Source organism: Hibiscus syriacus, unplaced genomic scaffold, assembly GCF_006381635.1.
Source record: "Hibiscus syriacus cultivar Baekdansim isolate YM2019G1 unplaced genomic scaffold, ASM638163v2 tig00111467_pilon, whole genome shotgun sequence".
Classification (NCBI taxonomy): Eukaryota; Viridiplantae; Streptophyta; class Magnoliopsida; order Malvales; family Malvaceae; genus Hibiscus; species Hibiscus syriacus.
The window spans coordinates 240,398-258,858 of NW_024063100.1; the positions used below are offsets into that span (position 1 = coordinate 240,398).

The 18,461-nt window shown below is 36.6% G+C and overlaps 2 protein-coding genes across 4 annotated transcripts; both read left to right on the forward strand.

The window, feature by feature from the left end:
* Positions 1–624: 624 nt before the first annotated feature.
* Positions 625–8,217, forward strand: LOC120163614. 3 transcript variants are annotated; one of them, XM_039173505.1, is made up of 16 exons: positions 625–768; positions 847–941; positions 1,026–1,139; positions 1,304–1,408; positions 1,520–1,591; positions 2,070–2,182; positions 2,533–2,667; positions 2,985–3,053; positions 3,446–3,533; positions 3,618–3,689; positions 3,803–3,903; positions 4,174–4,291; positions 4,592–4,651; positions 4,764–4,874; positions 4,991–5,119; positions 7,925–8,217. In XM_039173505.1, exons 1-15 carry the CDS (start codon positions 672–674, stop codon positions 5,099–5,101), a joined length of 1,461 nt encoding a protein of 486 aa, XP_039029436.1. In that variant the 5' UTR covers positions 625–671; the 3' UTR covers positions 5,102–5,119; positions 7,925–8,217. The 3 variants fall into 3 exon arrangements, with proteins under 3 accessions (XP_039029436.1, XP_039029437.1, XP_039029438.1); XM_039173506.1 differs by having other exon boundaries at positions 7,929–8,217; XM_039173507.1 differs by having other exon boundaries at positions 4,991–5,114.
* Positions 8,218–9,172: 955 nt separating this feature from the next.
* LOC120163612 (ATP-dependent DNA helicase At3g02060, chloroplastic-like) lies at positions 9,173–17,041 on the forward strand. Its single transcript, XM_039173504.1, is given in 15 exon segments — positions 9,173–9,884; positions 9,887–9,933; positions 10,071–10,296; positions 10,503–10,748; positions 11,097–11,231; positions 11,616–11,740; positions 12,361–12,500; positions 13,783–13,853; positions 14,076–14,237; positions 14,632–14,718; positions 14,811–14,984; positions 15,275–15,319; positions 16,314–16,670; positions 16,915–16,961; positions 16,963–17,041. Coding segments are annotated over 15 exon segments (2,499 nt in total). The 5' UTR covers positions 9,173–9,299; the 3' UTR covers positions 17,015–17,041.
* The last annotated feature ends 1,420 nt before the right edge of the window (positions 17,042–18,461 follow it).

Sequence of the window (18,461 nt, forward strand, 5' to 3'; positions counted from 1 at the left end):
GAATTTAAAAATAAAATACTTGGCCAGGATACTAATGGCGCTTTGAAAATCGCATTGCGATTATGTATTATCGCGTTGCAAAAGTCAGTATCGCGTTGCGAAAGTAAGTATCTCGTTGCGATTTTTTATTATCGCATTGCGATAGTCAGTATCGCATTGCGATTTTCCCAATTCGCGTTGCGATTTACTTATTCGCATTGCGATTTTCCCAATTCGCGTTGCGATTTACTTATTCGCATTGCGAATTGGGAAAATCGCAACGATACTGTAGACCATCGCAACGCGATTTTCAACTATCGTATTGCGAAAATACATCGCGAATTTGCGATAATGGAGATCACGTTGCGAATTAGCGATCGTATTGCGATTTTGTTGGTCATTTTGATAAATCCAGAAAAAATTGATTAAAATCGTATATTATATGGGATTTTTGATCACTGACTGTAAATTAAATGGGTAATGAAAACTAAAAGCTTTTTGTATTTTGCAATTAAAGCGTGAAAAATAAAGGCAGTAACAAGCTGACAGATACAAAGATGGACAGTCTTAGCAGTTACAATTTACCATGCTTTCCTTTCAACCCAAGCCATGATCTATTAAAGTGATGAAATTTTGCCGTTTCTTTCTACTTTCTTCTTCTTCTTCCTTGAATCCACACCGATTTCTCTTCAATGGGCAACAAAAACAAAGAAGTCATCCGATTAGAGCGTGAATCCGTCATTCCCATTCTCAAGCCCAGGCTCATCATGACTTTGGCCAACCTAATTGGTAACCCATTTCTCCACTTCCTCTTTTTTGGGGGTTTCTGTCCTTTTTTACTCGTCTTACTGTTTTTATGTGTTACAGAGCATAGTTCTGATCGGGCGGAGTTCTTGAAGTTCTGCAAGCGAGTGGAGTACACAATACGAGCTTGGTATCTTCTCCAGTTTGAGGATTTAATGGTATATTGCAAACATAATCCTTCAACTTTTCTGTTCCTATTTTCCTTCCTTTTGTTCTAATTTTAGTTGAATTTATGTTTACAGCAATTGTACTCCCTCTTTGACCCTGTACATGGGGCTGAGAAATTGCAGCAACAGAATTTATCTTCTGAAGAAGTAGACGTACTTGAACAGAATTTCTTGACATATTTATTTCAGGTATTCTTCTTTATAAAAAGCATCCACAATGTTTAAGCAACTGTTATTGATATGACTGGAATTTCATGTCTGATAAGTCTGTCTCTTATGTTTTGCCCTAAATAGACTAAAATGGAATCCAACAACACAATATATTGGAATTTGAGATTCCCTTTGGTGTACAGGTGATGGAGAAGAGTAATTTTAAGATTACAACAGATGAGGAGATTGATGTTGCACTTGCAGGGCAATATCTTCTTAATCTTCCCATAGTAGTTGATGAATCTAAGGTCATCTTCAACTTCTTATGTTTTTTATATTATCTTGTCCCATTATTAAATCTTTATTTGAATATGTTGTGAGGATTATTCTGTGTTATTTAAAATTTTTACTGACTACAGATTGACAAGACACTTCTGAAGAGATATTTTTCAGAGCACCCCCAACCAAACCTTCCGGATTTTGCTGATAAGGTTGTTATTACAATTTAGCGTCGAAGGTGCATTATTGTTTGTGCTGCTTTAGATAATCACTAGTAGGACGAAGGTTCTCTTTTACCGAGTTTGACTTATAGCAAACTCAATAATGATGAAACCTAAAGGGTTTAGATATTTAACTTATTATTTAGCCTTTAGTTCGCACTAGTTTGTCTTTTCTCTTAGTATTTTTCATGTGGTGTTTGCCGTGTATCTGCATATGCCTATATAGCCCAGAGTCCAGAGATTTACTTTGGTTAATGACATTTTATGCTTGAGACATATAATATGATTTTCTCAATTATTTTGCACATGCCATCCTATTCATTTAAAGATATTATGTATTCATAAAAAATATTATAAGTGCAGCATCTAAGAAATTTTCGATAATGCTTGCTTGTGTGTATTAGATTCAGGTGTACTAGTTGATTTCTCTCTCTCTCTCAAGCCAAGTATACTTCTTTTTTGTCTTCAGTACATTATCTTCAGACGTGGAATAGGATTGGATTGTACAACTGATTACTTTTTCATGGAAAAGGTGGACATGATCATTGCACGTCTTTGGGCATTTCTTTTAAGGCTAACTCGGTGAGTGTGTTTAAGGAAATTATTACCTTAATGGTTTGTTATGGTATATTATTGTTTTTAAGCTCCTTTAGATACATTTGCTAGAAGTAATTAGAAAATTTCATATGGTTAACCAATGGAATGTAATTCAACAAAATTTCTGACTCAAAATATATTAGAATTAGTATGATTGGCAGGTTGAGGACCTTGACCATTCTGCGGCTAAGGGTCCTAAATTGTTAATTTACTGCACAAAATATAGAGTTGGACATGACATGCTTTTAGTATCGATCTTCGCTTCCTCATAAACTTGATTACTTCATACATTATTTTCTTCTTTTTAATGCTTTCCAAAAATATTATCCTTGCAGTTTGGAAAAACTTTTGAGCAGAAGATCAAGAGGGCGACATAATAAAGAGCCAAAGAAGGATGACGAGATTAACCCTGATGCAGACAATGAAGATTTGTATGTTGAACGGATCCGCCTTGAAAATATGGACCTAAGGTCATGAAGTACCATCTTCTTATTTGTTAATTTGAGGATAGTATTTATTGTTGAATATATATACCATATATCATATAACGGCTTTCTAAGCAGCTTGAGGATGCTTTCCATACCATGGACGTCAAATTCTGAATTAGTCCAGAAAATTAACGAATTTGATGCCAGTTATTTGTTGGCTTTATGTTTAAGTTTTAGTATTAATATTTGGGTATGTCTTTCCTCTTAAATTGTAATGTGCTTTTATTATTAACATCATGTCTGTCATGAATTTCTGGTGGCGTCGTTACTCAATAACTTGCTTATTCTGTATTAAGCAGCATCAAGAACTTGGTGAGCAAGACTACAATCCAAGAGCCTACTTTTGATAGGATAATTGTTGTTTACAGGTATCGCATGTTGCATCTTAGCATAGAATTTTCCAGTTGAGATAAATTAGAAAATAGAAATTGTCAATGATGTCTTTCTTAGTTCATTGATATGGATATATTAGAAATTCAGTTTGTTGGTCTATTTTATTGAGGTTGAACATATTGATTGGTGGAACAGTATTCTGAAAGTACCTCCGTTTTTAATTCCCTCGGCCTTGAGAGAATGATCCTGTTTGGAAAGAAAAAAGAAAGGAAAAGGGCATCAAATCAAATTTCTATGGACGGCGAATCTTAAATTCTTTAGGGAAAAAAGGCTAAACTACCCTTGGATCTGGTGTCTTCCTAAATTAGTTTAATAGAACTTTTGAAGAGCTATGCATATATATCTAAGAAGTTAAGTGAACTTCCAGGAAAGCAAGTGCAAAATCAAATATGGAACGAGGAATATATGTAAAACATTTCAAAAATATTCCAATGGCGGATCTGGAAATAGTCCTTGTGAGTCACTCTTAGCTCTTTTCTCAAAGCTTTTATATGACATTTGATCATGTGTATGATATTCTTTTTGTTTCTTCTCAACAGCCTGAAAAGAAAAATCCAGGATTAACTCCTATGGACTGGGTCAAGTTCCTTGTCTCGGCTTTTGTGGGGCTGGTCAGTTAAGCAATGATGTTTCTGTCACCTGTTATTGTCTTTCCCCCATTTTTTTCTTCTCTGCTTGGTATTCATATTGATTGATTGCAGTATTATTGTGCCTTCATTCACAGGTTACTTTGTTTAGCTCTCTTCAAATGCCTAAAGCTGATCTCTGGGTCATTTTTGCCATTTTGTCAACTGTGATCGGTTACTGTGCAAAGACATATTTCACGTATGGTTTCCTCCATCTTTGATTAATATATGTAATATGTCTTATGCACTTTTCTATTGAATGTGAAACCCCATTACTGTGGGACTTGGTGTTGATGGATGCATTCAGAAATATAAGCTGGTTAAGGGATGTCCTCTTAATTATGTACTATGTTCTCCCCCGTGCCTCTGGTTGGTTGTCTAGGCTGTGATATACTGGTGTCTGTTGCTTTATGTGTTTCAACTTGTTTGGCCGATTGATTTGTGTTATCATTTTCTTATTGCCATTTAGGTTTGAATCAAACATGGCTGCATATCAGAATTTAATAACACAGTCCATGTATGACAAACAACTCGATAGTGGAAAGGGTACTTTGCTTCACTTGTGTGATGATGTGATTCAACAGGAAGTAAGTTGCATTTTCTTTTTAATTTCTATATTCCTCTCTTTATCTGTCTCGTGTCAGAATTTTAGTTCATTTTCCTGCAGAAAGCAATGAAACTATAGTATCTATTGATTACATATTAAAAGCAAGAGAAGCTGTATAACCTTCACCATTTGGGCCTTAATGCTAGGTTACATGGTTGCCAAGCTTTGATGTGTTGTGCATATAGGATATGATGTCAAACACAGAGTCTATCTTTTAAATGAACTTTGCTTCGGTTCCACATATTTCCTTTGTTTTTTTGAACAATAATATTGTCTGCAGGTGAAAGAGGTAATCATATCATTCTTTATACTGATGGAGCAAGGTAAAGCTACCATGGAGGTATGCATCATCATTTTTTTGTCACTCCTTGCTTTATATATATGCTTCAATTTGACTAGTTTTTATGTGGGTCCATTTTAGTAGTGCATAATCTTTTAATAATTCGATATAGGATTTGGATCTAAGGTGTGAGGAACTAATTAAAGAGGAATTTAACGAGAGCTGTAACTTTGATGTGGATGATGCAGTTGAAAAGCTAGAGAAGTTGAAAATTGTTTCTCGGGTTCTTATTTTCCACCTCAACAAACTTATTCACAGTTTTAAAATATATTTCATTTGTGCAAGTCAATGAATAGATTTCCTGTGGACAAATTTGTTTGTGGATGTTTTTGAATTCAGGATACCATTGGACGATATTATTGTGTTGGACTGAAACGTGCAAATGAGATTATAGGTGTAACCACCGAGGAACTCGTGCTTAAGGCAAGACAGGGTTCTATTTCAGCTTAATGCTGTTGCCTTGGTAAGGTGGGGCACTTTCATCCACACTCGCACACATTTATATTTCAACGTTATTTTTTTTTTTGATAGAAGTTGGAGGTCTCATTAAAAACTCCCTTCGTATTCGTTCACATACTAAAAGTATGTTAACGAACATTGGAAGGAAGAAAAGAGTACCTCAGATTTTATTAATATAATACCCGATACAAAAGACACCACGGAATATCCTCTCATGGTGATGTACACCATTACAACAAAAACCTTAACCTCATAAAACCTCATCCAAAGCCACAGTCAAATCACCTTACTACTAATTACACCACCAACAGTAGTAATAAAACAACGCGACAGAACATAATACAAAATGAAAGCAACACCTACAACCATATAGACTAAAATAAAACCACAAATGAAGAGACGAGATCTAATGAGACTTGTATTCTTCAGGAGCCCAAGAGTTTGGTTTGAATGAAGGTTCTATCTCATGCACCATGACCTTGAAGAAATTGTCACCAACCTTCAATTCAACCATCGAATCAATTCTCGCATCAGCCTTTGTTAAGACTTGAATTTTAGCCCGATCAAAGGATGATGGAGATTGACAACTTTCGTCGATAGCCAATAAAAGACCCCACTTATCAGCAATGTTCTTGAAAGTATTCCAATTCCATGCGTGAAAAGGAACACCCTCGCAAACTAGCCATACTCGACGACACTCCATTACCAAACTCTCTGACCAAGCTTCGACTATGGAGAACCACTCTGCGAGAATCTTTGATTTGTCGTTCTTTACACTTCTCAATGAAGCATTGTTTACGAAAATCATTAAAATCGCATTACCAGCAGCTCTCATTAATGTGAAGCCAGTGAGACCCTTCGATTGCATTTGTCTAGCGAGATGACCAATTTTAACAAAGTCCTTGCACCACCCCACTAGACAATTGCTCAACACCTGGAGTTGTTCTTCATCTATAACACCTTCAACTTTATAATGATTCTTACTCGAAACATCTTCCATCCCGGACTTGCGAAGAATACTTGTCGATGACTTTCTCCAATATGAATGACGAGGTTTGAATTTAGCGAAAGAAACACCAATTTTGCTGCCGTCGATACGAGAACCATTCATTTTAGAGATCGTTCTCCTTGCTTCTTCGAATGATGCGAAGCGAATAAAACCAAAACGAACTCCTTTTGAATTCCTTTTATTTGGAATAAAAGCATCAAGTACCCGGCCATGAGAGCAAAATAAAGATCCAAACCTCTTCCAATGGATCTTCTCTGGTAAATTATCAATAAATAACGTGAAGCATCCAGACTTGTCATTGATGCAACCCTTTGTGGTGGACTCCCCGGATCTATCTTGGACAGCAACTGCGGTAGACTTTTCAACATAACACCCAGATTTATCATGCACATGAATACTTGGAGACGCTCGAGCTGGATTTGGCACAGGCAAAACCGGAGGAACAAGATGACAACTATAAATGTGCACTGCAACAGAATCAGTACCCATTCCTTTTTTAACAACCAGATTTTTCTTTGCCATCTCAATGTGCAAAAGAGACTTCAACTTGGCATCAAAAACCATCTCCTGAAGGGTATATTTGGCAGCAACAGCAAATTTTGCAGTAGAGAATAGAGCGAAACCCTTGGGCTCTTTTCCCTTGAAGCTCACTTGCGAGGCTTCAAAACCTGGAAGCCATCTCAGCAAGTTTTGCAGCTCTCTCTCTTTGACATCTATAGGCAGACCCGAAATGAAGATGGTACGAACCTTGTCATGATGAGAATGATGAGTAGGCGAAGAAGGCGAGGCTGCAGAGGACGGAGGAGCTATGACCGGAGGTCTCTTCTGGTTACACGGGAGGATTCCTTCACCCGACATTAGAGGAAATCTCAGTGACTTAACGTAAAATCCCTGTCGCGCGCCCGGCGATGGAGAATGTTTGACTGGCCGGCGAAGAAGAGAAGGATGGTAGGGATAAAGAGAGTCGGACAGGAAGGTCCTGAGCCTTCGAAAAGGAGGAACAACGTAAACTTCCTTCTACCAAACCCTCAGACTAAACGGGGATCGTGAAAATCAGATATTGCCTTCAACAAAACTCTCAGACGTGGATTAGATCGGGGGAATCGCTTAGCAGAACCTTGGCTTGTTCTGATAAGTCGAACCGGTCAAAGGCAGACTCACGGGGAATGGCAGCAAGACTGAACGCCAGGACAGAAAAGGAAAAGATCGCAAGTGAAAGACGAGCCCGAAGGTCATACGATGAACTGACGACGGCCGACGGCAAAAACGGTAAATAACGGCGATCAGATCTGCGTCGAAAGAAAGACTTTCTCGAAAATCCAAACTCAAAAAAGAAAACAGAGTGAGGAGACGATCTTCCTGATGAAAAATGGCGGCGAACGGATGACAGAAAGTGGCGGCGGACGGCGGATGTCGGACGGCAGACGGAGGACAATGATGAAAGACGTGGGTGAGCGGCGATGGAAAAAGATGAGATGAAAAGATGGATGAAAAATAAAAGACGCCTTGAACCAAGAGAGAAGCGGGAGCTTCTCTCACTAGGTTTGAAATTCAAAAAAGTTTTATTGATCCATTTCAACGTTATTTTTAACAGAACTAATTTGAGGGATTGGTTATTTTTCTTGATCATCTTAGTAAAAACGGCCTATTGTTTGCAGTACACTAACAGCTGAGCTTATGCTCCTTAAAAGGAGGGGGAATGGACTAACTTTTCTAACACTTGTAAGTGTTATGGTCTTAAGCTTTTAATTATGAATTTATGGTGCTTTCTTTCTTCTTCACTAACTTGGTAATTGAATTTAGAGTCAGGATGGTGAGTGGAGCATGCACATATTTGAATATAAAGCCTGCTATGAGCTACTGTGGTTATTGGAACCCTAAAATCCTTCATAGTGTGATATGGGAACCGGAATGTGGGACGGGAAGACGCGGTCCGACCGGCAGCAGCTAAGGATATATTTATATTCCCTGTCTCAATTTGAGGGTTTCATTTTCTCGTATCTCTGTGTGATGTACATTATATTTTCGAGTATGTGGCACGTTGCAGCTTTTATGGAATTGCTAATTTATTACGTTATGTATCGAGTTTTTGGTTGGACGAACATATATATATATATATGTAGAATGTTTGAAGAACAAGTTGAGAAGAGTTTGGCTTTGTCATGAGGGTTAGCTGCTTTGTATATGACATTGCTTAAATTCTAATCTCTAGATAACTATCGCACATCATCTCCAACATCCATCACTTGAACCTCATCCATCATAACCAGGAGACGGCTGTCCTTTTTCCATCGTCCCTCATCCTCGGTGAACATGAAACACAACCAAACCGATCCATTCCTTGAGCGTCATCTCGATTGGCCCTAACTGACTCCTCCGTTTACCATCGACCCTCACCCCCAGTGAACTCGAAACACAACCAAACCGAACCTTCCCTTGAACCTCATCTCGATCGGCCCTAACTGACTCGTATTTCGACGTCAACTTAAATTAAGAATATTTGACGGTGGGAGTCCGAGGAACTAAGAAGATTGTTTTCAGATTTATTTTTGTAAGTCAACTATTTGTAGAAAAAAGGAAGCCCAAATTTGGGCTTAGGATGAAAAAGGGAGAAGTTTTATTTTTCTTGTTAGTGACAATCCTTCCAAAAAGCTTCAAATGGAAAAGACATTAAAGAAATAAAAAAATAGAGGTTAGATTGTAACAAAATCAAAATACTCAAAAGTTTCAAAATCATAATTTTAACAATATTTTTATAATTTTAAAATGAATTATGATTCTATATAATTTTTTTAAAATCTATTTTTTTCTAAATTATTAAAAAAATATTAAAATAAAATTTTAATTACAATTGAGGGATCAAACAGATATTAACCATTAATGTTAAGAGAAAGTGTGCCTATTTCATAATAAAATTTAAAATCTATTTTATAATTTAAAAAAATAATACTAAAACTCATTTTTAAAAAATTTGATGACCATATTTGAAAATTTCCCTAAAAAATCTGCGTGGCCACAAAATGGACATGATAAACGATCCACTTTGGTAAAAGCCCTCTTTAAACCTCCAATTGTTTATCCCCTCTTCTATAGTACACATCTTGTTTACTCTCTTCCCCCCAAAAAATGCCCAATCTCTCTTCTTTTCTCTGAACATTCATTTCTTCTTCTTCTTCAACAATGGCCTCCCTCCTTCCTGTACCACAAGTGTCCACGCCTCTGCTTCTCCAACTCGGCTCTTCTTCTTCTTCTTCTTCTATATGGTCCCTTTTCGCTGTCAACCGCCCTTTCCTCTACAATCAGAAACTTAACATTCAACCTCCATATTCATTATTAACTACCATGACTGTCCACACTCAAGGGCGTCTCCCCATCTCTAGTTTCAAAACCCACAATCTGGTTCCGAAAAGAGAAAAGACGGAGCCTGAGACTGATGCCATCTCCATTCTCAACGAAAGGATACGCCGTGACCACAGCAAGAGAGAGTCCACAAGGCCTGTTATGGACTCACAGGAGGCAGACATGTACATCCAGCTGGTGAAAGAGCAGCAGCAGAGGGGATTGCAGAAGCTGAAAGGGGATAGGGAGTGTAAGGAAGGAGGTGTCTTCAGCTACAAAGTTGATCCTTACACTCTACGTTCTGGGGACTATGTTGTTCACAAGAAAGTGGGTGTTGGCAGATTTGTTGGGATTAAGTTTGATGTTCCTAAGAGTTCTACTGAACCCATCGAGTATGTCTTTATCGAGTACGCTGATGGAATGGCTATAAGCTTCCTGTTAATCAGGCTGCTCGCATGCTCTATCGATATAATCTGTATGTTTTTCTGCCTCCTTTTTCCTCTTTCTGGATTAATTTTGCTTCAATATCTGCTCCTGTTACCATTTTATAGTTGAAATGTGAAATCGATTTTCAATTGCGTCTTTTAAGGCATGTTTTGCTGGTATTTCCAGCCCAAATGAAACAAAAAAGCCTAGGACTTTGAGTAAGTTGAGTGATACCAGTGCATGGGAGAGGAGAAAGACCAAAGGAAAGGTTGCAATTCAAAGGATGGTTGTTGATTTAATGGAGCTCTATTTACATAGACTCAAACAAAAAAGACCTCCTTACCCGAGGAGTCCTGCCATGGCCGAATTCTCAGCTCAATTTCCTTATGAACCCACACCAGATCAAAAGCAAGTACCGCTTTCAAAATTATTACATTTTTGTCTTAGTGAGCCCTTTCGTTGGTTTTATTGCGCTTTGAGGAATCAAATTATAGTTTGTCCCCTTTGGCATATCAAAGATTACTACTGCTTTTTCAACAGTTACAGTAAGGTTCAGTGATCTCCCTTGATGAATAAGATGTTTTTCCTTCGCTAACAAAAGCGGTTCCCTTGTCACAGGCTTTTATTGATGTAGAGAAAGACTTAACAGAGAGAGAAACTCCAATGGATCGATTAATATGCGGAGATGTTGGGTTTGGTAAAACAGAAGTTGCATTACGTGCCATCTTTTGTGTGGTGTCAGCAGGGAAGCAAGCTATGGTGTTGGCACCCACAATTGTTCTAGCCAAGCAACATTTTGATGTCATTTCAGAAAGGTTTTCCAAGTATCCTACTATCAAAGTTGGACTTCTTAGTCGGTTTCAGGTACAAGAAGTTTATTCATTGGATTCACCTCATTATCTGACTAAAAATTGGTATGAAAAGGTTTAATATCTTACTTAAACTTGAGGAGAAGTGCTGGACTGGGGGTGGGAAGTGTCTGGTTGACATACTTTCTAATCAAGATCTTAAATGTTCCTTCTTGCCTAAGAAACTGATAATGGCTACAGACTTGTGTTATTAAATTTTGTTGATGGGGTTTACCTAAAAGTTTAAAGAACTTTGCACTTTCATTCACGCTTCTGCTATATTATGGAAAAATATGTATTTGCTGGATCAGAATATTTCACGATGGGTACTGTTTGATACTAATATGGTCTATTCAACATGCAGGGTAAAGCAGAGAAAGAGGAGTATTTGAACATGATAAAAAAGGGTGATCTAGACATTATTGTAGGAACCCACTCACTTCTGGGAAACCGTGTTGTGTATAATAATCTAGGCCTGCTTGTAGTTGATGAGGAACAGGTTTGCCTCCAATACTTGTCAGTATCATCAAGTTCTTGACTGCATAAACATATTTTACATAAGGATTTCCAGCTTTTAGGTTTTTTATACATCAGTTCTTGTAGGATTTTGCTTTCTTTATGTAATTGATTAGAATTCATAATTTTGGTTTAACCTCCTCTATAATCTTTTAGTCAATAAAAAAAGTGACGAAAGCTTATCTTCATTTTGTAATTAGCACCATCATCATTTCATGGTTGTTGTTATTAAATGGTTTAGGAACACCATGTGGTTAGAATTTGTACCAACTTTATTCCTTGCAGTCATCTCTTGTCTTTTAGCTAATACATGTCATGCCCTTCTGGCAGATAGATGCTTGATTTTCTTGTTTGTATGTTTACATAGAGGTTTGGCGTCAAGCAGAAGGAGAAGATTGCTTCTTTTAAGACTTCAGTTGATGTTCTTACGCTCTCTGCAACACCTATACCCAGAACGCTTTATTTAGCTTTGACTGGTTTCCGAGATGCCAGGTATCAAAAATTTAAATCAAAACTTTTTTGATGATGGATTTAATCCTGGATTCAGATTTACAGTTCAGTATGTTCAGTGTGATGCCTTGGTGAAAAAGGGGTTCATTATTAACCATGTCAGTGATGTGTATAAGCTCAGACGACAAGATTTAGCTGAAAAGTAGTAATACCTTTTACATGCAATGTAGATGTTATGAGTGCCTAGTCTTACCTTGAACATTTTTGTATAAACATGAATCAATTCATTTGGTGGAAGGAAATCGGAACTTCGTCATTATTGTAGAACAATTTTGATTGGTCAACTATTTTGCACTTTTAGGGGCCATATCATCTTTACTATGCTTTTAGATGAGTGGTGGGATATTTTTTGAGTAGGTTTCTTGAAGCTGTCCCAAGCAATGTAGATGTTGATGTGCTTATTAGAATCATATTTCATACTAGATGAACCTATTCAGAGGCCATTTAATTTGTATTTGTTTTGAGCCTTGAACAAATTACCTGTAAGCAATGAAACCATCACTAAGTAACATAGGGGAATTTCCTTAAACTTTAATTTTAGATTACTAGTCCTATAAAATCATAGTGTGTGCATACTATCCTTCTTTCCTTCACTCTTTCAGTTTAATTTCAACACCACCTCCAGAAAGGGTTCCTATCAAAACCCGTCTTTCAGCATTTGGTAAGGAAAAAGTCATTGCAGCAATTCAGTATGAGCTGGATCGTGGTGGTCAAGTTTTCTATGTCTTACCTCGAATTAAAGGTAGCGCCTTAATCCAAAGTTTCATACTTGTACTTATAGATATTCTTACTATCATGCCTTTATTTACATGGTTTAATAATATTTTGTGCTAGTACATTTCTGATGTAAATATGTATTTTCAGCTTGCTGCTCTTTTAAAATGGTAATATCGATAAACTTATCTATATATTGTCTATGTATTTGTCGAAAAATAAGTTTTGTTTAATGACTTGAATCACAGAGCTAATAAGATGAATTAAGATGTCCTACTTACTCGCTAGAAAAGAAGAGAAAGGGGGGGGGGTCTCACCATTCTTAATTACTGTGTGTGTGTTCTCCCCCAGATTTATTCTATGTTCAAGTGCCACCTGGATATAATCCAATTTTCAGTCTGATTGGTCTTTGTACTAATGTGATTCTAGTTATGGTTATTCGGACTTGTGTTATTTGTAATTGTATCTGTAAACTTCAAAAAAGAAAAACATGTAGAGGGGGGTGTGTATAAGTTTAGGAGAAGAAAAAAATAAACAATTCCAACTTCAGCAAACTCTTTGCTATCCTACCATTAAAACTAATCTTATTTTCGTTTCTCTTTTTTGTCTTGACAATAACACTTCTATTGAATTTTTCCCCTTTTCTTATCTTGTGAAAGATCTGATTACAGGGGCGCCACTGCTTAACGAATAAAATAGAGTCAAACTATACGAATGGTCGTTGGGCAGTATCTCTACTACACCAAAATGCAATGTTGCTGTCCTATATCACCTGTGGCACTGGCATTGATGCTTGGGTCACCCCCATCATCATACTCTCAATAAAACTTTACATCTGCTTTCCAGTCCGGTTTTGATTCTCAAAATCAATTTATTTGTCACTCTTGTCAATCTAATAAAAGCCACATGCAACCTTTCTCCAAAAGTTCCTTATAAAGTGAAAATGGATTATCATATGCATTTAAAAAACCTAAGTAACTACTAATGGGGGTTGGTTCAATTGTAAGCTGCTTGATATCACCTAAGCAGATGTCGAGTTCGAGGTCTTGTATATGCAGAAAATCCTTGCTGGGAGACTCACCCACCAAAGCTAGGTCCGAATTAATCTGGGCAAAGCCTTGGGGGAACCGGGAGGGCAACCCAAAAAAAAATAACAAAATTTTATTTTCAGTTAACTGAATTTTTTCAACAGTTTATCAAATAGGGTCTTAGTATTATATACATTGTGTAGATGATTTCAGAGTATATGTACATCTGTGTTGTTTTAACTCTTTCGGTTTGTTAGTATTGATTATACTCTTATGTGACAGGATTGGAAGAAGTGATGGATTTTCTTAAACAATCATTTCCAGATGTTGATATAGCTATTGCTCATGGGAAGGTACTTCATGATTTTTATATTTGAATTAAGTTTTAATGAGCTACTGTCCGCTAGAAAATAATGAGCTTGAGTGTTATTGCGATTGTTTTCTGAGAATTGAATTGTGTATTGTGAGGTATATCATGCTTTCATTTTCAGAATCCTTAAACTATTTTACAGAAGTTAAACTTTTCTGTATTTATCAATTGATATTATTTTGGTTCTTACATGTTCCTCTTGCAGCAATATTCCAAGCAACTTGAGGAAACCATGGAGAAATTTGCGCAGGGTGAAATTAAGATTCTTATATGCACAAATATAGTTGAAAGTGGGCTTGACATTCAAAACACAAACACTGTCATAATCCAGGATGTTCAGCAATTTGGCCTGGCACAATTGTATCAGGTCCAGCACTTTCAGATTCTTCTAACTCACTAGTTTATATGAATTGTCAAAAGATGCGCTGAAGAGCACTATCAATTTTTTTTTATCAGGATCATAATTTAAAGGGCATATAAACTAATTTCTTGGCATATTTTGAATCTTTTCCTTTTCGGTTTTATCTGGAAAAATGATGTGTGATTAAAGATCTTTCTATGACGTATGTGACTCTTTATGTGCGTTTATGTTATCTTTTATCTTCTACCATGAGAGAATTTTTGTTAGTTTTCTTGTTAAGAAGATTTATACACAATTTTACTTGCTACAACAGAACAGAGAAAATGAAATACTTTACTGTAGTTTTATATATCCTGTTTTTCCTTTTTTAATGTTGCTATAATTCTTTCGATTCCAATAGCTGCGTGGAAGGGTTGGACGGGCGGATAGAGAAGCTTATGCATACTTATTTTACCCTGATAAGTCCTTGCTATCTGACCAAGCATTGGTATGTGTTCTATGTTTTGCCTTCAATTTCTTGTCAAATATGCTGAAATAAAACTGTAGAAATGACCTGGCATTGCCAAGGTTGTACCTCAGGAGAGGCTTGCTGCTCTTGAAGATTGCCGTGAGCTTGGCCAAGGTTTCCAACTTGCAGAGAAAGACATGGGTATCAGAGGCTTTGGTACTATCTTTGGTGAGCAACAGACTGGGGATATTGGAAATGTTGGCATTGATTTTTTCTTTGAGATGCTTTTTGAGAGTTTGTCCAAGGTATGTTCTGGAGCCACTTCTTTTGTGTAGTTGATTAATGGAATTAGCTATTCCGAAATCTAGATGTCTACCTGGATGCTTTGTCATTTCTACCCCTCTCATCTTTTATATTCATCCAGCTAGTTAATTATAAGATCTGATACAATTTCAAAGCTTTTCTCTATAAATAAAGCGGAAATTACCAAGCTGATAGTTGATATTTACTAATTTCTTTAAGCTTTCGAGATTTCTAGCTGCTGGTTTCAATTTTTTTGCTTGCAATTTCCGACTTCTACTCACTCCTTTTCCAGGTTGAAGAAAACCGTGTAGTTTCAGTTCCTTATCAGTCAGTGCAGGTATTTTACTTCCTTTAGAATTTGTATCTTCGGAAAATATAATATTATGCTATTAACATTAAGAGATAACAACACTATGCCTTCTTAAGATTTTGTTCTTGTTGTCTAACCCATTCATATGAAATGCTGTATTAAGAGTAGGGATGGCAACTCAACCCGAATCCGACGGGTTCCGACCCGATCCAACCCGATCGGGTCGGATTTTTTTAAAAAAAATTCGGGTTCGGGTCGGGTCGGGTTTTTTTTTTAATGTACTGTTCGGGTCGGGTCGGGTCGGGTTTAGGGTGAAAAAAATCCGACCCGACCGACCCGAAAAATATATATAATTTTTCCTATATTTAGGGATAATTACAATAATGTCCCTCCATATATAATTTTTTTCAATTAAGTCACTGTTTTCATTGAATAAAATTTTTTTTATTATTATTTCGGGTCGGGTCGGGTCGGGTTTCTAAGTCATATATTCGGGTCGGGTCGGGTCGGGTGAAACCTTAATTTCGTCGGGTCGGGTCGGGTCACGGGTGAAAAACCCTTTCTTCTCGGGTCGGGTCGGGTGGCCCAAAAACCCGACCCGACCCGACCCATTGCCATCCCTAATTAAGAGTTGTCTCTTCAATGAGTTTGAATGCTAATTCTCTTAGTTTTTCAAATCAACTACGGCTTAGAAACATGGGATTCGGTTCTGACTTAGAAAATTTATTGGTACATGAAAATCAATCTATTGGAAGCATTTTAGTTAAATGAAGGGGACACATTCTATTAGTTTTTAGACACATGAGGTTTGGTTTTGCAACTTTTGTTACAACTTTTATTTCACTTTATGGCATAATCTTTTTCTCTTGATTGCTGCATGTTATTCCTCCCTTTTAGTTATTGTCATGATTAAAACCTGTCTATGGTTTAGAAGCATCTTTGAGGATATCACCAATTTGATTTCAGTACTGATTTATGAATTCTAACATGTTTTTTTTTTTTGAGATTTTCTGTTTGCTAGATTGATATTAATATAAACCCTCATCTCCCATCTGAGTACATAAATTATTTGGAGAACCCCATGGAAATCATTAATGAAGCTGAGAAAGCAGCTGAGAAAGATATCTGGAGTTTGATTCAATTTACGGAGAATCTTCGCCGCCAATATGGAAAAGAGCCTTATTCCATGGAAATTCTTTTGAAGAAGCTTTATGTAAGGCGAATGGCAGCAGATCTTGGGGTAAGCAGAATCTATGCTTCAGGAAAAATGGTTGGCATGAAAACCAATACGAGTAAGAGAGTTTTCAAGCTGATGACAGAATCCATGATATCTGATGTGCACCGGAATTCTTTGATTTTCGAGGGTGACCAAATAAGGGTAATTATTATTTTTATTTCTTATGGTTTTTGTGGCTGTGAATAGAAGCACAAAGGGTCAGTACTTTCCTTTTCACATGAACATTATACATGTCGAGAGAGGTGATAATAGCTGGCATCCTTGCTTGTTTTAAGATGGTTAGGAAATAAATAGGTTTGAACCTTAATAACATCATGGATTACCGACTAGCACTACCACACTGGAATCGGTATCTGAATTCCTCTTTTTGATTTCTATCTTGCAGGCAGAACTATTTCTCGAGCTGCCACAAGAGCAATTGCTAAATTGGATCTCAGTGCTTGGCAGAACTTCATTCTTCACTTCCTGCTCTCATTAAATATTAGATATGCTTGTAGAGAATGGCATATTTCACTTGCTGCTGGTTGCTTCATTTACCATGAAGATTAAGATTGCATTGTTGCACTGAAGCACTCTGAACTTTTTCGAAATGAAGCACATAATCTCAATGCTCCACTGCATTTTGGTCCCTTGTATAAACCACATGAGAAAACTAGGGACAATAAAAGAGAAGATGCCAACAGCATTTCATGAATACATGGAAATATAGCATCGGAGGCGGTAGGATCCGATCAGGATCGCATTGCTTTTTCGAGTCAAAAAAAGAAAAACGAGAAGTTCCCAATTTGTCATTGTAATTATTGTAGCTTTTGGTTAGCTCTCCTTATGAAGGTTAAATACAGATAAAAGAGTAAGCAAGCTGACTTCTTCGTGCTTACGCGTTAGTGCTCGAAAGGTTGTATTTCTTCTGATCTGCTTACATATGCTTACCATCAAAGGATGAATACTTGCTGAAGTTAGGAAGAAAACATTTAGAGGTTCATCATTCATGCTGCTCGTAATATTTACTTTGAAGCAGGAAGTGGTATGCATAATTTTTGCTCTGTATTCTTTTGAAACTGAACATTTACAGGTGTGAACTTTCGAGAAAAAAATGACAGGTGATCATCAGCAAATGCTAATTCTATTATTCTTTTGTTCAGCTTTTATGAATCTCAATTGTATTTTTTTCCTTCTATTTTTCTGATAAATTCTATAATAATAATAGTAACTAAGAACTACCATCAAGTCTTCCATATATATATATATATATATTTGGATTAATTCAGGCTAAATACAAGGTAGTCTATTCAAAGATAACTATTCAAAGATAACTTTTAATCATTTGACATTGAAGTTCATATCCTTAGCTTAGTGTTCAAACTTGAGATCTTAAGAAATAATAATTCTTTTATCACCTAGATCGCTCGATAATTAGTCTTTGTATCCTATTGAGAACCGTAATGCATGGTCAGCAGCTACATGCTGTGTTTGTGTGCCACTCACTGCATCATGAATCAAGGGATAAATTGTAATTTGGGGTTGCCTCATCATTCATGCACATACCCTCATTTCTAAAAAGGTGCAGAAAATTAGCAATTAAGCATGGATAAACTAATATTAGACACTAGCATGATCATAAACTACTCGTAGTTTCCTAAATATTACTTCTTTTCGGTTTATCAAAACGTAAAGCAAGCATATGTGGCCGGTTGATCAAGTTGTTTATCTTTTGACCCTTAACGTTTCATTTTGAGGTAAAAATATTCATTCGTAAATGGAAATTGTTAATCAACAAATGATCAATGTTCTAAAATGAGTCTTTTTGGACGTAAAATGAAATGATGAGAGCTAAAATGCTTCAAAAGGAATAAGGACTAAAATGATTATTTAATCAAATATCATGGACTAAAATGTTTCAAAAAATAGATATCAAAATGATTATTTAATCAA

Bases quoted from the DNA above. Each gene is read 5' to 3' on its own strand.
- LOC120163614 (XM_039173505.1), top strand. From the start codon at position 672: ATGGGCAACAAAAACAAAGAAGTCATCCGATTAGAGCGTGAATCCGTC. The intron at 1,140-1,303 runs GTATTCTTCTTT...TTTGGTGTACAG, and splicing joins TCTTGACATATTTATTTCAG to GTGATGGAGAAGAGTAATTT. The intron at 4,875-4,990 runs GTTCTTATTTTC...TTTTGAATTCAG, and splicing joins AGTTGAAAATTGTTTCTCGG to GATACCATTGGACGATATTA.